At 40.6% G+C, this 22,098-nt stretch overlaps 1 protein-coding gene across 1 annotated transcript; it reads left to right on the plus strand.

Moving 5' to 3' along the window:
* Window positions 1-1,644: 1,644 nt before the first annotated feature.
* pde6c (phosphodiesterase 6C, cGMP-specific, cone, alpha prime) lies at window positions 1,645-21,568 on the plus strand. The gene is made up of 22 exons (XM_021307905.2): window positions 1,645-2,333; window positions 4,319-4,471; window positions 5,308-5,397; window positions 5,523-5,663; window positions 5,767-5,841; window positions 5,946-6,010; window positions 7,605-7,671; window positions 9,505-9,552; window positions 9,655-9,804; window positions 9,906-10,049; window positions 10,411-10,476; window positions 11,720-11,875; window positions 13,555-13,662; window positions 13,750-13,859; window positions 13,945-14,032; window positions 14,133-14,233; window positions 15,733-15,840; window positions 16,006-16,069; window positions 16,358-16,432; window positions 16,564-16,647; window positions 18,321-18,474; window positions 18,582-21,568. Exons 1-22 carry the CDS (start codon window positions 1,866-1,868, stop codon window positions 18,629-18,631), a joined length of 2,565 nt encoding a protein of 854 aa, XP_021163580.2. The 5' UTR covers window positions 1,645-1,865; the 3' UTR covers window positions 18,632-21,568.
* Window positions 21,569-22,098: the final 530 nt, after the last annotated feature.

The following is a 22,098-nucleotide window of genomic DNA, read 5'->3' on the forward strand; positions in this document are numbered from 1 at the left end:
GCTGACAGAAAAGGGAGTTTGAAAGAGGGGGGGAGAGATGCGGCAAAGGACCTGAGGCCAAACTGAACCTGGGTCAGCCACGTCGAGGACTCAGGCCTCCGCATATGGGTCAGCTCTCTACCCCTGCACAATCGGAGCACACCTCAAAATTTGAGATGTTTGGCACGCTTCTGTATACCACTCCTTTGAGTCGGTGCTTCTTAGTACCACCTTTCGCTGTAATTACAGCTGCAAGTCCTTCGGAACACGTTTCTACCACCGTTGTACACATAGAGCCATATTCCTTTACCCATTCTTCTTACTTAATAGCTCAAGCTCGGTCAGGTTTGATTAGAAGAGTTTGCGGAACATCAGTATTGCTGTATTGCTGTACATTCTCTTGGTCTGGACTTTGACTGGGCCATTCTAACACATGAGCACGCTTTGATCAAAACCATTTCTGTTGTGGTTCCTGCTGGGTTTTAGGTATAGTTCTCCCACTGGAGGATGGACCTTCGTCTCAGTCTCAAGGGTTTTGCTGCCTCCAACAGGTTTTCTCCCATGATAGCCCTGAATCTGTCTTTCCATTACCCTAGCATCACATGCCCGGCTTGAAAAATAGTACCCCCACAGCATAATGCTGCCACCACTCTGGGAATAATGCGTTCAGGTTGATGCACAGGCTTTCCTTCAACATTGGCTTTCTTCTTGCCACTGTTCCATAAAGTCCAGGTTGTTTGAGTATACACATAACAGTCTCAAATAATCAACTTTGGACTTCTGTAATTAATGCTCTACTTGCCCAGCCTGTCAAATTCGGTGGCGGGTCATTCATAGGTGACATTGCAGTGGTGCTACAGTCTTTTCATTTTCAGATGAGGAGTTGAAAGCTTGGGATATAGGTTTATAACCAACCGCCGCTTTAGACATCTCTACGTTATTCCTGATCTGGGTTTTTTTTGTGTGTTTCTTGGTCTATTTGTTCTCTGATGCTCTCCAACGAGCCTCTGAGGCTTGTCCAAAAAAGCTGTGGGTATACTGAGATTAAAATAAACACACACTGACTCATACTATTTATTAGGGGACTTCTAAAGGTTGTTGGTTGCGTTATTTGTTAAGCGCATGTGAAACATTTGTTTCTCTCCCACCTAAGCACTGCTTTTTGTTGATTTATCATGCAATCTATGTAAAATGGACTCAATTTTAGGTAGTTGCATGAAAAAACGTGAAAGGTTTTTAGAGACAGGTGTCTTCTTTATAGTAAAAGGTAACAGGGTGTGGGAGCCTCCTGGCCTTTAATCCCTCCTGCTATAACGAGATACTTAAGCCTCCTCAGGGAGGAAGCCATTGGCTGGACAACGGCAATCTGCCCGTAAAGATGGACTTGAATTTTAACCTAAAGCCATGTTTGCAGCATGTCTTCTCCACTCTCTCCCTCTGTCTTCTTTTCTCATCGTGTCAGAATGGCGTTGATAACAAGCTGGCCGGCCGTAGCTCAGGTGTTCAACCGGGCATCTTACCTGACAACATCTCACTCTCCCTTATGGGCTTGGTAGGATTGGCCCATGTGAAATGATCAGCGTTGGGATTTGCGGGTTAAGGATGCTTAAAGCAGGGGTTTTAATGTCCTGACGTCAGGTTAATTAGTGGCGAGTTTGATCCTTTCAGCCTCTAAGCCGCACTCTGCTCCTCTCTGTCTGCCGGCGGACACGGGACGCGTCCCAGGAGGAGAATGCACGTCCATACGAAGGGACGCTGATAGACCCATTCAAGCAACCGGAACACAGCTTGTGTCGAAGTAGTCAGGTTTTCTTTCAGGTGATGCTTTGGTAAAAAAAAAAAGGGAGTAACGCAGAGAGGACGCAACTTAAGGTAAAACCAAAAAAATGGCAGACAAGGACAGCGTGGAGAAATACCTGGAGAACAACCCGCAGGTTGCCAAAGAGTACTTTGACAAGAAGCTGCGTGCCGAGGCCCTGACCGCGGCTTTCTCGGGGACTCTCGACATCAAGGACACGGCCTCGTTTAAGGATGTTAACTCGGTGCAGGAGGCCGCCATCATCTTCGAGCTGGTCCAGGAGCTGCACAAGCAGGCGTGCATGGAGAAGAGCCTCCACAAGGTGCTGCAGAGGGTCACCCTCCTGCTGCAGGCCGACAGGGCCAGCTACTACGTCTGCCGCTCCAGGAACGGAATCCCCGAGCTCTCCACCTCCCTCTTCGACGTGACCCCGACGTCCAAGTACGAGGCCAACCTGGTGAACCCGCAGAGCGAGATCGTGATCCCCACCGACATGGGAATAGTGGGCCACACGGCCACGTCCAAGAAGCCGCAAAATGTTCCGGACATCTCTAAGGTGAGGGGCTGCGAGGGGTTAAGAAACTCTGGAATGCTCTCAGAAGTACACGTGAAGCTTTAGATTAAACCACGACAAGGGATAAATAATATTATCGTTTGGGTGGGTAAATTAAAAAAAAATAATACTAGAAAATGAAATACTTGAAAAATATCTTATTACCTTAAGCACATGCACTAAAAAATCCTCTTATTGCACTCAGAAAGGGTCAAAATAACCCAGAAATACTCCATTATTCACAATTAATATCTGACAGTGAATAAAAGCTTATGTGTCTTTTTATGCAGCTTATGTAAACTTCTGGTTCCACCTGTAGATAAATACGAGTTGAAAAATATCTTATTACCTTAAGCATATAAAGATTACATAAAGATAAAATAAAACTTTTGTTTGAATTTCTTAAAACAGAAGACATATTTTATAAAGATTACATAAAGATTATGTGACAGAAAGTGACTGTTTTTTTTTTTTTTTTTGCCATGGAGCAATAAATAAATCTGAATCTGAATTATTCGATTGGGTATTTGATATATTGGGCCCTGACTCTGCAGGATTGGACGCTGACACCTCTTGTGTTGGAATTCAACCGACACTGGAATAGACTGCCTCCCGCACATACAGAAAGGCTTGTTTGAGAAATAAATTGCCAATATCTTTTAATCTTTCCCAGAACTGCATGTAGCCTAAATAGCTAAACCTGAGTCAGATTTGTTTACGTTCACCTGGTATGGACTGTATTTATTTATGGCTTGTCTATAAATAATTATAGCCTCACTTACATAATGGGATTCGCGAGATTTCACTTTGAAACTCAGCTAAAGAATTACACGGTAAACTGAAGCCAAGGACAGAGCCGGCCCAAGATTGTATGTGGTCTAAATCGAACTTAAGTGTGCAGCCTTGTTCAATCCACATGCCTACATTTCTGAGTGTAACAATTAGCCAAATGTTTAAGTGGCTTAAATACAGAATCTGTCTTGCTTGACCCCCAAATAGACACTTCACATTATTGAATAAGTAGCAGCAAATAAATGGTGAAATCTAAGTATTTACATCACAATGTTTGAATAAAGCAGGGGCCAATATATGTGGCTGGGCTTGCAAGACAAGACCTACAAATAGGCAGATTTTTTTTAAAAGGTAGTTTGAAACTTTAAAATCTCAACTAAGCATGAGAAATAATATTGCAAACTGGTCTTAGTTCGCTTATGCCTTGGACTGGCTGTGCAAGGGATGGAAATAAACTGGGATTTTCAAACTCTGGCTTAACTTTGTTACAAATATTTATTACAAATAAAGAACTGTCAACTCCAACTCTAGCTTTTTTGCCATTTTTTTTACATTAGTTTTATTTCACATTAACATTTTATTTTGTAATCATCATTTTAATTTTATTTAATGAATTAATTGATTTGTTTCACTAAATTTTCTGGCAAACTACTAATCTGTTGGTACAGATGCTGCATTTCCGTCAAATTGCCATTGTCTATACTACATTAAACTGTATTTAACTTTTTATTGTTTTAAGATAATATATAGGATTTGGCAGGTCTTCAATCAGCCAGAGATTACTGTAATCAGCTGCACTGCAAAATAATTCTACATAAATAAACTTAGTAGGTAGCTTCACTTCATAACTTAATTTTGTCATAAATATTTATTATATTGAAATGAATGTTATGTCCAGCTTCTTTGTAATATTTATTCCTGTTTTTCTTTTTTCTTCAAAATGCAACAAATCAATTGCCAAGGCCCTGTGCTTAAAGAATGCTTTATTTACTGTTCAAATTATTGTTCCAGTTTAACCCTTAGAATAATATTTAAAAAAATAATAGGTCTCTTATTGGCCAAACAAATGATTTTGAACTGTATAAATTAAACTGACATGTGTGACTGTTGCTGCTGCTTGGAAATGGCTTTTTAAATTTTTGATGTGTCTGAAAGTCGTTCAAGCGTTTCCTCCTTTTCCCCCCGCATCGATCCAGAATTCAAAGTTCTGCGACTTTGTGGATAAGCAGACTGGATACAAGACCAAATGCATGCTGACCTTCCCCATAATGGCTGACAAAGATTGTCTCGGAGTCATGATGGCACTTAACAAAATAGGAGCTGATGCGTTCACTCCAGAGGATGAGAAGGTAAGATCAGTGCATCGCTGCGTATGCGGGCCGAGAGCAGGGGAATGCTGGTATGGCTAACCTTGAGCGTTGGATGCTGATGAATTTAAAACCATATAATACATCCTTCTCTTTTTTGTAACATGCATTTGATTCTTATCATTCAATTTTGGGTGCTGGTAAAAAGAAAACGGTGTAAAAAAGAAAAGGAAAAAAGTGATTACGTTGTAACAGTAGAGGACAAAAGCCCTCTTATTATACAAAAAGGAGCCAATCAGACCTGACTGGTTTGGTGGCATGAATGCCTGTAAGCATTCAGTCCAAGAAAGAAAGAAAGGAAGGAAGAAAAAACAGCTCCTCTGCAGGCTGTATTACAATATTTTCACCTGTATCTCTACATCCATGAAGAATCATCTCAGCTGGAATAAAATGAGCTCAGATGTGAACAATGTTTACTTTATAAAGTTCTGGTGAATTATTAATGTGCTAGCTCCTCTGGAAGACATTGCTGCATTTCAAAAAATTCAAAAATATTGATTTGTAGCATTAAGGAAGGAACATGCTGCACCTCTTAATTCCGCCGTTCAACCATGATCGTATCTTATTCCCCTGCCAAGACCTACAAAATGTGTTGACTATCAATATCAGTTTTGTAATAGCAATGAAAAGTTTTTAAAAAAGCCTATAGAGAATAGCTCTATTAAGATTTATTACATTTTACATCTACAATTCAGTTTCCATGGTACAGAAACGTCTTTGCTTGTTTGAATGAATTTATTGTCCTCTGCTTTGTGTTTTTTTAAGCGTCTTGACTCTGTGGCTGTGTGTAAATCGCTGTCATCTCTTTTGGTCCACAGCTTTTCCATAAATACATGACTTTTGCTCAAGTCATCGCTCTGCAGTATTACACAGCCTACATGTTCAACGTGGAGTCCAGGAGGAGTCAGGTGAGCGCAACACCCGCAACCCATTTCATGGGTTCCCTGGGTCACTTGCAAGTTCTTTCCAATGTAAAGCTTGTAAGGATGTTATGTTTTTTATTTTTGTTTTTTTTGCTTTTTTCTGGCTCCAGGTGCTGCTCTGGTCAGCCAGCAAAGTTTTTGAAGAGTTGACAGACATCGAGAGACAGTTCCACAAAGCTCTCTACACTGTGAGGACCTATCTGCAATGTGAGCGCTATTCAGTGGGGCTGTTGGACATGACCAAAGAAAAGGTGGGTGTAGTGAACACTGCTGGTTTCTTTTTTTATTTATTTATTTATTTATTTATTGACCGGATTTTACGTCTGCAATCTTTTTCTCTGTTCCCTCCTGTAGGAGTTTTATGACGAGTGGCCTGTGAAACTAGGAGACGTGGAGCCATATAAAGGACCGAAAACACCAGACGGCAGGGTGACAAATTCCCTTTTTTCCCTCGATAACATATTGTTTTTCTCATAAAATAGTTAAAGTGTGTAGATCTCCGGCTTAAAAAAAAAAATCTATCTTATTTACAGGAAATCAACTTTTACAAGATAATTGACTACCTCCTAGAAGCCAAAGAAGAAATCAAAGTCATACCGTGAGCAGCACTCACTACATGCAACAAATCCACTCATATTTTGAGAAAAATTGAGAGAAAACTGACCTTTTTGCAGAATTATATATTTAGAATGTCTCAACACAAAGCCCTCTCCACAAATAGTGGAGCAATAATTTACAAAATGCCTTAAATAATGTAATCTTTTCTGCTGTAGCATAAACCCTGTTTCATCTTCCTTATGCACCATCCATGGCTGCACAATAATCTTAGGCCCTTGTCTCACTGTATTAAGTTTCAGTTGTTTGAAACTTATGTCATTCATTTTGCTTTCACTGTAGAGGTGGACAGGTTTAGGTGACCTCTTGACAAAAGATGGGCCTCTGTGTTATATCAGGTTTACTCCAATAAAACATAAAGTTGTGGGTTACTAGTTAAGAGTTTTTACACCGTCTGATCAAATTACAAAGTAAGGCCTAGTCTAGTCCACCCGCAGGCAGATATCCGGGAAAACGGATACATTTAAAACATGTAAAAACGAATAATTCTGAAAACCCCGGCCAAAGCAGAGATTTATGAAAAACTATGTTTTCTAGCCTAGATGACAAAACATGACTTTTAGGGTCCAGGGAATCGTAATCTGCGACAAATACTACGCCGCTAACGTCACATGTGCGACCGTTGTTCATAGACTTAGCCATACAGTGGAGTAAAAAAGTGATTGCTGTCAGAGAGGTGCAGATTTCTACGTTACTGTTGTGATTAATTATTTACAACATGCGTCTAATCAATGTTATACTGGAAAAATTCACTGCTACGAACTCTACGGTATCTCTATTTTTTTCCGACTGATTATACGACAACCACAAAGCCTTTTCTGTCTTTGCCTCGGTATAGAGACTTCAAAGTAAAAGCATACATGGAACGTTGTAAACGTTTTTTTTTAATAAACGTGTTTTTTTACAGTTTATTTTTAGAAGCCCGGCTGCTCCAACACGGTGAGGTGCAAATAAAAAAAAAGAGTGCTTGGAGGTCAGCTGTTTAACACCGACTCTCCCTCTCAATACGGAGTCACAATGTCGTTCAACGTCGCTATTGTTTTCAAGGATTCTGATTGGCTGACATAGGTTTTAGCTTTGCGATACACTGCCCCCTATGCCTCTGGCATGTTCATAACAACGCTCAGTCGCGCATTTGTGCAGGTTTGTGTGGATGGAAATGTTTCTAAAACTGCTCCTGTGTGTATAATATTATTTTCAAAAATGATGTGAGGGAGATATTGTTTTTTATAAGGCATAAAATATGTTTCAGTTATGTTACATTTATGGGAATTGGAAATTTTGTAAAAAAAAAAAAAAAAACAGTTATTCCTTAATGTGGGATTTATCTCCCAACTGAACTGAATTTTATAATGGATGTTTTCTTATTTTTCAATATGGGATTAAGCAAATCCATATTGAACAAGTTGGTTTTTCTTGGATTTTTTTCTTGGGATGCCATAGTCACCATATTTATGCAACAATGTGGCCTTAACCAACACATTTCAGCTAAAGCTAAACCAATGCGGTTTCTTAAACCTAAAATATTACAATTTTGGCAGTTTAACAATTTTCACATTTCTGCTGTTTTTTCCCAGGGGTCCACCTGCAGATCACTGGGCTCTGGTGAGCGGACTGCCAACCTACGTGGCAGAGAACGGCTTTGTAAGTCACATCAACGTTTATCGGAACAATAAAAACCTCACCTGCTACAGTTAGCAGCTGATTGTATTACTCTCAGTTAAAGAAAGTCGGACATCATGATCAGGTTTCCATAATAATCGCAACTGTCTGTATTTAACAGAAAAAGCTAATTTAAATACTATGTTTTGACATAGCTTGTTTAGATTTTGGGATATTTATATCATTGTACCTATTTTCGTCCGATTCTAAAACTGTGAACATGGAATTTAGCGTAACGTAACAGATAGAAATAATAGGACACCCTATGAAAATCTGTGATTCAACATATTTAGACATTAAATATTAGTTTTAACAACACTTATATATTTGATTTATCTAAATAACAAAATAAGAATAGACAATTTAAGTATTTCTGTAAAACATCTTTTAAAAATGCAATTTCTGGTAAAGAATAATTTTGGGCGCCCCTACATTTATCACAACTTAAAATGTTTAAATAAAAAGCAGCTTATAAGTCTAGTAATGCATTTAAAGAAGTTCTAAAATAATTTGAAATCAGTCATTCAACTGTATGTACAATAGGGTGGAGGATCTTCGAAGCACCGCCATCCAAGAAAATTAAACCTGAAATCAGAATCAGAATCAAGTTTATTGCAAAGTAGGTTTGCACTTACAAGGAATTTGACTTGGTGTTGATGGTGCAGACAAAACAATATATATATATATATATATATATATATATATATATATATATATATATATATATATATATATATATATATATATATATATATATACAGAAGAAAGCTATACACACGGTATAAAGCCACTGCAAGATGCAAAGAGACTCAATAAACCCTAAAATGTTATCACAGAACCTGCAGCTAGTTCTTGCTTCTGTTCGTATAAAAGTGCCTGTTCAATCAGAAAAAAATGCTTGAAGAGGAAGATTTTGTTCTCTGAGAAAAACAGAAGGACCTAATTGAAATTTGCTAGGGAATTGCTAGATAAAGTCACAGTGCAGGACTTCTGGAATAATGTTGTTCAGACCGATGAGTCTGGCACTGAATCCTTTTAACGCCAGAACAGGGGACATGTTTGGCGTAAACCCAATCCAGCACCACGGAAAAACAACCTGGTCCTAACTGTGATATATGGAGGGGAAGCGTCATGGTTTGGGGATGTTTTGTTTGAGCAAATTGTTGGGCCAGTACACCAATATGGAGCTCACCATTAATTCCCTGTGTGAGAAGGTACTCAAGGAAAATAGGATAACCATCTGCAGAAAAATTCAAGCTGAATCAGAGCTGGACCCTGCATTGTAACAACGATCCGGAAGACGCCGGTAAATCCATCACGGACTGGCTGAAAAGGAAGAAACAGTCCCGGGCTGAGCCAAATCCCAGATTATGAGCTCGAGTAGATGTTGTTAGGTGACTTTACATACAGCAGACTCCTCAAACGTCTCGCTGCTGACAGCGAGGAGTGGTGGAAACCTCCTTCAGATGACAGGAGAGTCTGGCAGAGACTTACAGGAAGGCTCTCCCTGAAGTTATATCATCTAAAGAGCTGAAGACTGGCTGTTAGATGTACCTTACCTACCCTTTTTCTACAGTCAGAAAACTGTTTTGTACATCTCTGCTGTTTAATCAGTGAAAAGTGAAAGCTTGATCATCTCCAGGTAATAATCAAAAAAAGATAAGACATCACCATCTGAACATTTCTTTTGAAAGAACTGAGTATTTAACAGGGTGTTTGACTTTTTTCACTTGACCGCGTGATAAAGTTAGGTGCTAACCTTTTAGTTCCCGTCGAACCAGCTCACATAAGTGTCTCCGTGTGCTTGGTCTGCAGATCTGCAACATGATGAATGTTGCTGCAGATGATTACTTCACTTTCCAGGTATGCAAGGCCGGACTGAACAAACGACGCATTCATTTGTGTTCAGATTTCTGTAACAGGGGAGAAAAGCCTTGGTTTGACTGGAATCTGGGTGCTTTACAGAAAGAGGCCGTGGATGAGACGGGCTTCGTCATCAAGAACGTCCTGTCGCTGCCCATCGTCAACAAGAAGGAAGAAATCGTGGGCGTCGCGACCTTCTACAACAGGAAGGATGGCAAACCGTTTGACGAGCACGACGAGCAGATCACCGAGGTACGGATTCTGTGGGAGTTTTTTTTTTTTTTTCCCACGTTTCTTCTTGTTTGGAGGGCCCACTACTCTGTCCGTCTGCTCTCCTGTTGTGTTTGAACCAGGCCCTGACGCAGTTCCTGGGGTGGTCGGTGCTGAACTGCGACACCTACGACAGGCTGAACCGCATGGAGTGGAGGAAAGACATCGCCCAGGAGATGCTGATGTACCAGACCCAATGCACCACGGACGAGATGCAGTCCATTCTGGTCGGTAACCGCCGTGGCTTTCTTTGACATTTCTCTCCATAAGTGAACATTTCTGGCTGCCTTCGCGTGTGCTCAAGAAGCAATTTCAGCAGTAATTCATCGGAAAGCGTTGAGAAATTGCCTTTTGAGAAACAATTTCGCATCAGAAGCTTTAGAGGACTATTAAAAGGTCAGGTTTATTAAACGTCTACCTGGCAACTAACATTTAAAAAAAAAAAAAATGCCACAAGGGTTTTATACATGGCTTTGAGCGATTTCATCAAGTGAATAAGTAGAGGCCTATGCTTTAAAGGTCTCTTAATCGACACGGCCTGTTGATAAATAGAACATAAATGTCATGTGAAATGTTCTTCATAACCAGAACACCAAGGAGAAGTTCGATGCTGACCCTGAGGACTGTGACCAGAAGGAGATGTACAAACTGCTGGTATGTGTCCTTTCATCTCAAGAAACCTGTAGTACAGTTATTACAGTGGAAACCAAACATGTACAGACAGAAGAAAGCAGTTAACCTTTATTTTTGTCCTTTGAGTTATGTACAACATTCGAGGTTAATGGAGACAAACCTGTGGTTGTATTTGAAGGAAGCACCTAAAACCTACCGAGGTTAGGTTTCCTTATCTGACATCATCATCATTAAAATTAATAGAAGTCCACCATGATGTCAGGAAGAAAAATTAGCACTCTGTACAATTTTCAGATGACCTCATTGATGGTATAAGCAACATGGAGATGACCAGCCGATGGTGATTCCTAAGGTGATTAGGGGCCATTATCCACAGCACTGTACCGAACTGGGCCCAAAAGGCACTCAACAATGAAGTGGCCATTATATGAAGAAGCAAGATGACAGTTTGCACCCGTTCAGAGACAAATACCTTAATGTCAAAGGGCTTTCATGCCATCTTTGCTTCGAGGAAACTAAATTGCAGTATTTGGCCATGATGACAAAAGCCAAAAGGGGAAAGCTTGTAGACCTGAAAGCACTTTAACAACTGTGCAGTACGGCGGTGGCAGCATCATGCTGGTGTTCTTCTCAAGATAATTAGAGTCATTAGGAAAGAACGTTGTGTGGAAATATTACAGTGTAATCTGAAGGTATTAGCTAGGAAATTAAAGCTCAGGCAAAAATGTACGTTTTAAATTGTCAATACCACCTCATCATACCGCCTAATTAGTTACAAGGTGGTCTAAGGAAGAGAAAGTCAATGTTTTCGCAGTGACCATCATAAAGTTCTTCTCAGTCCAATAGAAGAATTTTGTGCAGAGGTGGAAGACTGCGAGCAAGGAGACCAACGAACCTGACTCGGTTAGGCTAATCTCCAGTAAACTGTCCTCCCAGAGGGAGATTCTGCCAAATACCAAGAATGATCCATGTAGACGTTTGAATTTAAAGACTAATTTTAAATGATCCTGCTCTTATTATTCTGGGATTTGTTTTAAAAAATAATAATTTTGGTCATCCTAACTGACCTAAAACAGAAACGTTCAGTCTGATTTAATTTCAGAGAGTAAGACAAACAACTTGGTTTCCTACAGTGCATTCCTGCTGTGTTATTTTTTATTAGCTATCAAGTTATCCTTGTTTTTCAGTCAAAATCTAATTCTATTTTTTGTCCCACTCTATTCCAAGAGTCATTGTGTTAACTGCATCCTGTGTTTCTGCTCAGAGGGCCAACTGCCCGCCAGCCGACAACGTGGACGGGGAGAATCTGTACTCGTTCGGCTTCAGCGACTTCCCCGTCTCAGAGTTCGGCCTCATTAAAGCTGGCATTCGCATATTCTTTGAGCTTGGAGTTGTCGAAAAGTTTAAAGTTCCCGCAGAAGTGAGTCACCCAGTCTGTCGCTTGTTTTTTTATTGTTTTTTTTTTTTTTACAACGATGAAGCAGCTCTAACAAGGCACTTGGATGCCTTTCGGATAAGGGATATTTTAATCTGAAATCTAGTTTCTGAAGGTATAGTTGTGAAATATGCCAGGTCTCGTTAGTTTTCAACACCTCTGGATCGGCATCATGTCTTCATTTGTCAAGATTTCCGTAAGATAAATGTTTCTTTAGCATTAAATCACTAAAAAAATATGGATGGACAGGCCTAGGAGTTTCACACCACTGCATTTTTTTTTTTTTTTTTTTTTTAGGGAAAAATCCTGGTAGTTTCACTGTATTAACACAAAAATAGAAACCAAAAAGGATCAAATTGTTTTTACTTAAAAGAGAAAACAAAAAAGACTTGTTTCGAGTGCTGCCAAATCCCAATCCAGTTATTGCAGTTAGATGAATGTTAGCTCTAACACCAGCTTTTAATACATAGGCATGCTGTGGCACAAACATGCATAAATAGAGTTTAGTGGTGATTAATCAAGAGCTTATAGCCCAGAATAATACACCTTTTTGTCATTGTTATCATCATACTGCAACACTGGGAGTATAACAAGCTGATAGTAACTGACTTGTGAGTTGTGCTATCTGCGTTAGTAGCTAGCCTGCAGTCGAACGTTTAGATGTTGCTCAAATTTTACCAACTATATACTTCAAAACAGTGTTACTCTAATGAAACTGATGAGTTTAGTTCCAGCACCATTAATGTTATTGAACAAGCAGATGTTAAAGAAAAAAAAACATAATTGCGAGAGTCGTCTTTCAGCCAGCTCTCCAGCAGTGTGCACCTAAAGGTTGGGGAAGGGCAGCAGTAATCCATACAGCCAGAGAATCTGAGGCCAATGTTCAATTTTTCTTTAGGACTCTGAATACCAGAAGATACGACAGCACCTTAACATATTTCTAAGATTACTGGGTTCACGTGTTTAACTGCCTTCAGCATCCTGTGTTGGTGATTAGTGTTGGTTGCCGGGTCAGCACTAAGACAGCAGCCTCCGTCTGCGTTCCCTCAAGAATGCAAATCCTTACCTTCAGTCTGAGACTTCCAAAAGGCTGCCAACTTTTCAGAATCCAGGATAATCTATGACAGACAGAGGTTGAAGTCTCAAAAGGATTACACAAAGCTACTTTGCTGTGCTCCATTCAGCCTTCCTGTTATCTGATTGCTCTCTCTCTCTCTTGCTCACAAAATGTTGTAAAAAAAAAATAATAATTTATAATTCCTAAAATAACCGAGCTTAAGTCTCTGTGTTCCTCACTTCACTGTTAGACACCTCAACAACGCTGATATTTACTGACTTTGAGTGTTCTTCTCTCAGTAATAACTCCGACACTGAAGAGGGTTGTCCTCAGCACCGGTAGCAATCACATCTGAGTTGGTGGCCTCAGCTCGTCAAGCTGAAAATTGTTCAATTTTCCTCAGAATCTGATATCTTGGTGCGTCTCCACTTTGAACGATAGGACAGTATGAAGAAACACCCGTACCTGGCCCATGCCTACTCTATTGTAAACTTTTATGAGCAAACCAAAGGGAAAGCAGGGAATTGGGTCTTTTGGAGGCAGAATGTTTGTAGCATTGCCTAAAACGCTTCAAAATGTAAATATTAAACTGTTTTTTTTCCCCCAGACGCTGACCAGGTGGATGTATACTGTGAGGAAGGGGTACCGTTCCATCACTTACCACAACTGGAGGCATGGTTTCAATGTAGGCCACACCATGTTCTGCTTACTGCAGGTAATGCCGTTGGTATTATGTTATGCATGGCTGCATATTCTGAGGCTACCACCCTCATCCATATCTGTGCTCCTTCTTGATTTGCAGACAGGGAGACTGAGGAAGTACTACTCGGATCTAGATGCCTTCGCCATGGTGGCTGCTGCTTTCTGCCACGATATCGACCACAGAGGAACAAACAACCTCTACCAGACAAAGCAAGTTAAAAAAAAGACTTTTGTTATTATGAGGGAACAATGGGATAGCTGTTTTCTCACGGTTTTTGTTTTTATCGATCCGCAGGAGTGCATCTCCCCTGGCCAAACTTCATGGCTCCTCCATCATGGAGAGACACCATTTGGAGTACAGTAAGACCCTCATGGGAGAGGAGGTGAATACATGGACGGAAACTAAATAAGTGACTCGCATTGTTCTTGGTGACAGTATGAACCTACATTGACCAATCTTTTTATGTCTCTCATCCACTGCAGAACCTGAACATCTTCTGCAATCTGCAGAAGCGTCAGTTTGAGACAGTGCAGCACTTGTTCGATGTTTGCATTATTGCCACTGATCTGGCCCTTTACTTCAAGTAGGTTCTAAAAAAAATCTGAATTAACACAATCTTCCTACATGGTTTACAACACTATATATATATATGTATATATATATATATATATATATATATATATATATATATATATATATATATATATATATATATATATATAAAATCTGAACTGTTTTAAATAAAAGTTAATGTAATGCCAAAGCAGGGTGCTGAGATTGACCTCTGACTTTTGGAGTGTGGTATATGACTGCTCCTTTTTTGGCATCTGTGCTCTTTTAGATTACCTCTATTTCAAAATGTACTACATTTTGGGCTTGTCATGTAAGGTATGCAGACACTTGAATTATGTAGCAGTTTAAAACAAATAAAAAAAACACAGGTACTATTCAACCTAAATTTACTGTTTCCAGAGTCCGAATAGGTCTTTAAATGGCCCTTTTCAGTGTGTGCATTCAATGTGCATGTTAAATGTGGTAAATCAAAGATAAAGCATGTACATTTAATATAAAACAATATAAAACCACAACAATTATTTTTTTCTAAACTCAATATTCTTCATGATCAATTTAAATTTTTCCACATTTATCCAAAGAGAAAATGATGAAGACAAATACTTTTTCAGACTTTTCACGGCTGCTTAGGAACGTGTATAGAATGTGCAAATATACCAAAATGTTATTTTATACACCATTTTATTTATTGCATGGTTATTTTTCAATATCTTATTATTCAAATGTTTGTTTTTATTTAATCTTCTTATTTATGCTTAATTGCCTCTATATTTATTTTCCTATCAGTGTTTTTTTTTTTCTTCCAGTTTATGTTTCACCCGCTATTAAGGCGAGATACATAATTTCCCTTCAGCACCGCCCTAGAGAAGCCTCCTTACTACCGTAGCGTCTTCCGCAGTGTCTTTTGTCAAATTTTAATTTGGAAAGAAAATAAATGGGGGGGGGGGGGCACTGGGAATTTCTATGTTGTTTTTTTATAGTTCATTCAACAGTACTGTTTTAATTCTTTGTAGATCTTTTCTGTGCATTTTCTTAAAGGGTTACAGCCGCCTCCAAAGCACTGGTAAAGATTTGTTAAAACCTTTAAACTGCATTAACCTTTTCATTCAGTAAAGTAATCTCACACTAAAAGATCTTGTATGGGATCTAAGTCTGATAGATGGAGCGGTGGATGGAGGAAGGCTGATCCTGCGATTGATAAACTATTTGTTGATTTAACCAAAAGTGAAAACTTTTTAGGGAACTTTATTTAAAATCTCCAAGGGTTTCTAAGAGCTTATAACACTACGTGTTTAATGCATCTCTAAAACCCTTTGGAACAGAATAAGGCCCACAGCATCACAGATCCTCCACCATACTTAACACTAGGGATAAGGGGCATTTCCCAACTTCAAAAGTGTGTACGATTTGAAACTGCAAAACGGAAAAGACTTCAAATTTATGCTAAATATTTATCTATAGTCCGCCTGTTGAGATAACTCTTTACCTTATCCCCGTGTCCGCCTGCAGGAAGAGAACCATGTTCCAGAACATTGTGAATGCCACAGAACCAATGGCGGAAGAAAAGGAGGCCATCAACTACATTTCCAACAACCCCATCAGGAAGGAAATTATCATGTAGGCAACTTTTTTCTTTCAAGCGCGAAACATGTTTGTTGAAGAAAAAGTCTGCCCTTGTTTCCACCGCGAGCAGCCTCCTGACGCAGCGGGCGGCCAGAAATCCCATTCATGGCAGCCAAGACGTCGCCCTGCTTTGACTGACTGTCTGTTTCTCACCTCCAGGGCCATGATGATGACAGGCTGCGACTTGTCAGCCATCACCAAACCCTGGGAGGTGCAGAGCAAGGTGAGCCTCCAAGGGAAGTTCAACCGTAAATAATGCGTTGCTTCTCTTCTGCCGTCCTGCACTTTTTTTTTCCAGGTTATGAGAATATATATCTGGTCTTTTATTAGTAATTTAAGAAGGTCAGCACGAAGCTGCATATTTAACAGATGGGTATTAAGTTTTTACGGGGGCCTGGAGATAAATGGCCCTCACCAGGCTGCCTCTAAAGTCAGACGTGTTCATTTCATCTCGTGCGTTTTTATTCCGCTTTCAAGCTTTAGTTCAATCTGTGTGTCGCTTTCTTTCCAGGTGGCTCTGATGGTGGCGGCTGAGTTTTGGGAACAGGGCGATTTGGAGAGAACCGTTTTGGATCAGCAGCCAATTGTAAGATTGGCACCCCCCCCCCTCAGGCGTCTTCCCCTTTTCCCTCTCCGTCACTTTAATAGACTTTACTTCCTTTTCTTTCCCACGCATGAAAACCTCTTTGTGTCCGTCTCTCTCCCTCCGTCTCTTAGCCCATGATGGACAGAAACTGCGCCGAACAGCTACCCAAGATGCAATGTGGTTTCATCGACTTTGTGTGCTCATTTGTTTACAAGGTAAGCTGTTTCTCACTACTCCACTGCCCCTCCACGTCTCTTAAAGACTTTAGAAAGACGAAACTATAAAGTGGGACGCTGTGACAGAAAAGAAAATTGTTTTGCAGCAGAGAGCGTGTGTGGTTGAATCTGAACCCACCCGTAAAGCCAGAAGGCCGTTACGATGTACTCTGCGGCGATTTTACTCTTTAGCTCAGCGGTTTTCTCAAGCTGCAAAGCTCTGTAGTGTGTGTATGTGATTGTCGAGTTTAAACACCTTCTCAACAGCACAGTAAATAATTGAAAAGCCTATTTCTTGGCAAAAAAAAACAAAACAAACGTGTTTTAAATCAAGCAGGCTAAATAACCCAGACATAAAATTGTCAGTGAGCTCAATAATTGCCCAAGCATCATTATAGTGCCTTTTAAAACCCTTTAGAACTTATACTTTTGAAGTTTTAACCATATTTAAGTTATAAAAATTAACAAATAAGGTGGAAGAAAAAACGATACATAGTTTTAAATATTTTTTATTTTATTTTTTACAAATAAAGTAATTGTATTTACCCCCCCCCCCCCCCCCCCCCCTTAATGTGATACCCTTAAATAAAACCCCAGGCCCATCAGGACTCACCTAACTAGTGAATAGAGTCACATTCTGAGTAATTTACCCTCAATATAAACCAGGTTGTTCTGTGAAGCGCTCAGAGGTTTGTTAGAAAACAAACAGCATCGTGAAGACAAGGCAACGCAGCACAAGGGTCTGAGAAAAGACATTTAAAGCGGGGTTGGTTCACAAAAGAACATTCTGCAGAGCTCTGTTCCATCCATCCCCAGAAACTTAAAGAGTTGGACACAACTACCAAGAAACCGTTGCTCGTCTAATCTGAGAGCGAGGCAAGGAGAGCGTTAACCAGAGAATTAGCAAAGCGACACATGGCAAGTCTGGAGGAGCTGTAGAGATTCACTGCTTAGGTGGGAGAGTCTATCAACAGGGCAACTTTTAGGCGTTTGCTCCACATATCCGGCCTTTGTGGACTAATGTCAAAAAGAAATGCACTGTTGAGAGAAACTCCTGAGATATTCATTTAAAAGTTTTTGGCAAACCACATAGTGGATATATCCGTTGCAGCTTTGTACACGTTGATGGCGGCGTCATACTGTGGGACAGCAATCAGGACACAACGTTTTATTAAGCAGCAATTACAATTGAATAGTCTTTGTCAAAGCTAATAGAGAGCTATTCCAAAAGACACTGCCGTTGTAATTGTACCTCAGGATATTTTTTTTTGCAAAGTGTGAAGTTAGCGGGCTAAACACAACATTTTGAGCCTTTAGCCTGTCACGTAGAATCCCTAAATGACAGACAGTAGCCAGTGAGTTCAATGATGTCTCATGCAGAGGTATTATTAGCTACAGAGAGGTGTTTTCGAGCTTTCATCTCTCCGAGGCGGTGTGAAAGGATGCGGGCTGTGAACTTGTAGAACACAATAGCAAGCTATTTCTCAGCCCAGGCTGATATTTTTGATGAGCATTCGCACGGCGTGCGGCCCGTTGTCCCTGTGGACCGCTGCTGCAACATTTATGCCCGATCGCTGCGGCGCGAGAAACACATTCAGCCTTTGAAGATGCTCTCTAAAGAGGGCCCGAGACGAGAATAACCCTCTTCCATTGTTCCTTTTTTTGTTTGCCAGGAGTTCTCCAGGTTCCACAAAGAGATCCAGCCCATGTTCGACGGCCTGAACAACAACAGGGCACACTGGAATGAGCTGGCTGAGGTGTACAACGCAAAGATGAAGGCCATTGAAGATGAAAAGAAGAAACTAGAAGAGGAGGAGGCCAAGAAAGGTAGAGAAAGTTTTTTTTTTCTTTTTTTAAAAAGAGTTGCGTTGTAATCATTCGAAACCAAAAAGTACAACCTTCTTATTCTGTCTTGTTTTTTTTCTTTGTTTCAGCTGGTGGTGGTGCCGAAGTGGGAAAGTCGAAGACCTGCACCGTCTCTTAGGCTTCTGTGCTTCATGGATCTGGACTACCGCGGACTGTTTAGGACTGACATAGACATCTCTAGTCTTCTTCTGGTCTGAAAAGTCATCCTGAAAGCCATCTGTCTTTGGTGTTTGGCCTCCGCTGCGTCGGCTAGCTCTCTCGGCTCCCTCCGCTGATGCTGCATCTCCAGTCGTCTCCAGCTAGTCCAGAGTAGTTAGTTGCGGTCTAAGCTGCCGTCTGGATCGCATGAGCAGGTCTCCGAGATGGGAGGAAAAAAAACAACCTTGAGCTGGAAGTAACGTTGGGACTCTGCACAGAAAAGACCTCATTGACAAGACGCGTGTGAAACTTTTTCCTCCCTCTGCTTTGACAGCACCTGACCAAAGACATAAAAAAAAAAAAACATTGCAAAACTCGCCATGTAAGAAAATAACATTTTTTGGCATGTTTGAAATCATGTTTGTGATTAATCTATATTTTGTTTTTCCTGCTGAAATGAATACCTTTTAGTATAGCCAGCTAAAATAGGTCATTGTTAAGCTTTGAAAGAAAAAAAAAAGGCAATAGCATTCAGTGTTCCTTTGGCAATCATAAGCACAACGTATAATAGTACTTTAAGCTGCACAATGCACTTGACTGCTTTGGCAGCCAAACCTCAGAGAGAGAGAGAGAGAAGGCCAACATGGAGGATAAAGATCTTTCTAATGTAGTGTTGGGGACTTGTTACAAGCGTTTAGAAAGAAATATGAATTTATTCCCTTCAGCACATAAAGTGGGAAAGTACAAACTGATGGCTCTGCTCCTGCTATAAAGACGACAGCACGGGGAGCTGTGGCGCCCAACCAATTAGGGAAGATCATCTCTTTCCTCCAAAGGCACTAATGAATCATCTTAAGGTATATTCGTTTTAATAGGTTATTCATCTGTATGCATTCCGGATATTTTGGTGATTTTGGTGACAGCTGTGTGATGATGCAGGACGGTTCGCCCTCGCGAAAAATTCTCACACCATTTTCTGCGCTTCTGGACTTTGTCGCGTCACAACCGCAAACGGTGTTTCATGGGGATTTTGAGAGCGGAACAGACATGACGTAGGGCATGATTGCAAAAAACGATGGAAAATGATGCGAGTAGAAATCGAATTTTTGGGGGCATGTGTCTTTGCAGCTTTAGGCTTCTAGAAACTGAACTTTTTGCCCAAAGTCAGCAATATTGGATGAAGAGCGTCTGTAAACATCAATCTATCAAAATTTGCCCCGGTTTCTGAATTGGGTTTAGGTCCAAACTTTTACTGATGAGACGTTAAATCATTCCATTGTGGCTCTTTAAGGTGGTTGTCCTACTTGACCCAGTCTCACCGTTTGCAGCGACTTTCTTCCAGTCCTACCCGTGTATTTAACATTATCCATCTTCTTATCAACTCTGACCAGCTTGTCCATCCCTGTCAAAGAAAATCCTCCCCACAGCATGCTGCTCCCACTGCCGTGTGTCACACTGGGGACGTGATGTCCAGAACTATGTGCTTTTGGGGTTATCCTCCACATATAGTTTTTTTTTTTTACCTCTGTAGGCCAAAATGTTCACATTTGGTCTCATCTGGTACTTGGCTTGTGGAAAAGGACGTCTTATGGCTTTCTCTTCCATAAAGGCCAGATTTGGGGAGAGCACAACTAATAGTTGGCCTTTCAACAATGTCTCCCACCTGAGCTTTAGATCATGACAGCTCCTCCAGAGTTACCAAGTTTAAATTACTTGTATGTGGACTGTTTTTACTAATTAGGGGACTAATTAGCAAAAACAGTTGATCACACTGGTTTGAAGCAAATTATGTGCTGCGCTGTGTTATTCTATCAGGGAAACTAACTGAGTACGCAGAAGTTTGCGGCTGTGAGGTGACAAAAATATGACGATGGGTGTGAATTTTTCTACAGGTTGCTGTATGTCATTTACAACTTTAAGATCAGCACTAAACTGAGGACTTTTGAACCGTCACCACAGTTTTTTTGTTTTAATCAAACTTACAGTTCCACGCTGGAGCTCATCTATTCTCATTCAATCGTCTGTATATAACTTGCTGCATAGGTCGAACTTTTGAATGATGTAAATGTGATTGCGAGGGAAGCATAAAAAGCTGCAAGAGCACCTCCCGCTCCTCCCAAGAGTCAACCAGATCAACAGATCTGCAGCTCCTTTAAGAAGCTTTAACAGGATTTGATTGCCAGCCAGTGTTCGAGATCCACACAGCTTTGGACTCCAAATACCCGTCTTACAGGGGAGCGTTATCGCATGCATGTGAAAAAGGACCTACGTTTGGGAAGATCCAAACTATCGGTTCATTGATTGTGTGACTGTCGGGGGCAAAGTCCTGCCCTTTTCTCGCTGACCGACTTCGTGTAAATCAATACGTCTCTTTGTAAACCGGCCTATCTGGTCAGGCATCTAAGGTCACGGTGCGACGTCAGCGCACCTCCTGTTCCACGAGGTGAAAAGCGAGCGTCTCGTTACGCAACGCCGTCTCCTCTAATCAATGAGGCATCAATCAGGGGTATATAATCCCATCAGCACGGCTTTGGGTCTGCGAGGAAACTCCTTGTTTTCTGCCTGGGGTGAAGTGGGGAGCTGTTATAATTACTGGAGTCCAAACTGCAGGGTTTCCACGGTTCCAACGTGAATGCATGCATTTCACAAGAATGCTCCAGCTCCGTCTCATAGGGATAAAGGGCTTCCCTGCTTTTTCTTGGAACCTTTTTGGAAGATATGGAAACAGGGGAAAAAAAGCACTGTATACTACTTTCTACTTATCCTAATAATTGTAATTATGACAATAGAGTTCTCTCTTTAAATGTATAAAATGATCTCAAGTGTATGTACAAGTCATGAAATGTAATATCTGTAAGCAAATGTAGGAAGTCGTGGAGGTATCAAATAAAGAGTAAGTCATTTCTCATAATGAAAACTGGCTCTGGCGCAAAGGTGAGGCTTTATCTGGATTCCCGCAGGCCTCCCTCCCCCCTCTGGGTTTAGCTGGGGCTGGGACGGCGCTCGTTCTTAGTCAAATATCGTGCAGGATCTTAAAGTCTCCAGAGGAGGATGAGCCTGTGGGGGAAAGAGGATCAGTGGCTTGATTCTGATCCCTGTCTGATTCAGTGCTGCTGCTGCTGCTGCTGGGGTCCATATTCTGCAAACAGGAAGACTGTTTTTGGTTGCTGTCTCACCTTTTAATCAGGTTTTATGAACTGCAAAAATATTTTGCCTTAAAAATAGAAGGATCTGAGGCTTCAGTTCACAATAGAGTTACTTTTTTTTAAGACTAATGTCTTAATTTACACTTCTCTGTCACATGAGTGAGGATACAGGAACCATAGCAAGTTGTCATATATATGAAATATTCAAGGCTCGGTAACACTGAGTGGAAATACTATAGTTTCCCTGTATTATAATTTATATTTAACATTATCTGCTTGTTTTTATTTTAAACAGGTTACC

Source organism: Fundulus heteroclitus, chromosome 10 (assembly GCF_011125445.2).
Source record: "Fundulus heteroclitus isolate FHET01 chromosome 10, MU-UCD_Fhet_4.1, whole genome shotgun sequence".
NCBI classification, from domain to species: Eukaryota; Metazoa; Chordata; class Actinopteri; order Cyprinodontiformes; family Fundulidae; genus Fundulus; species Fundulus heteroclitus.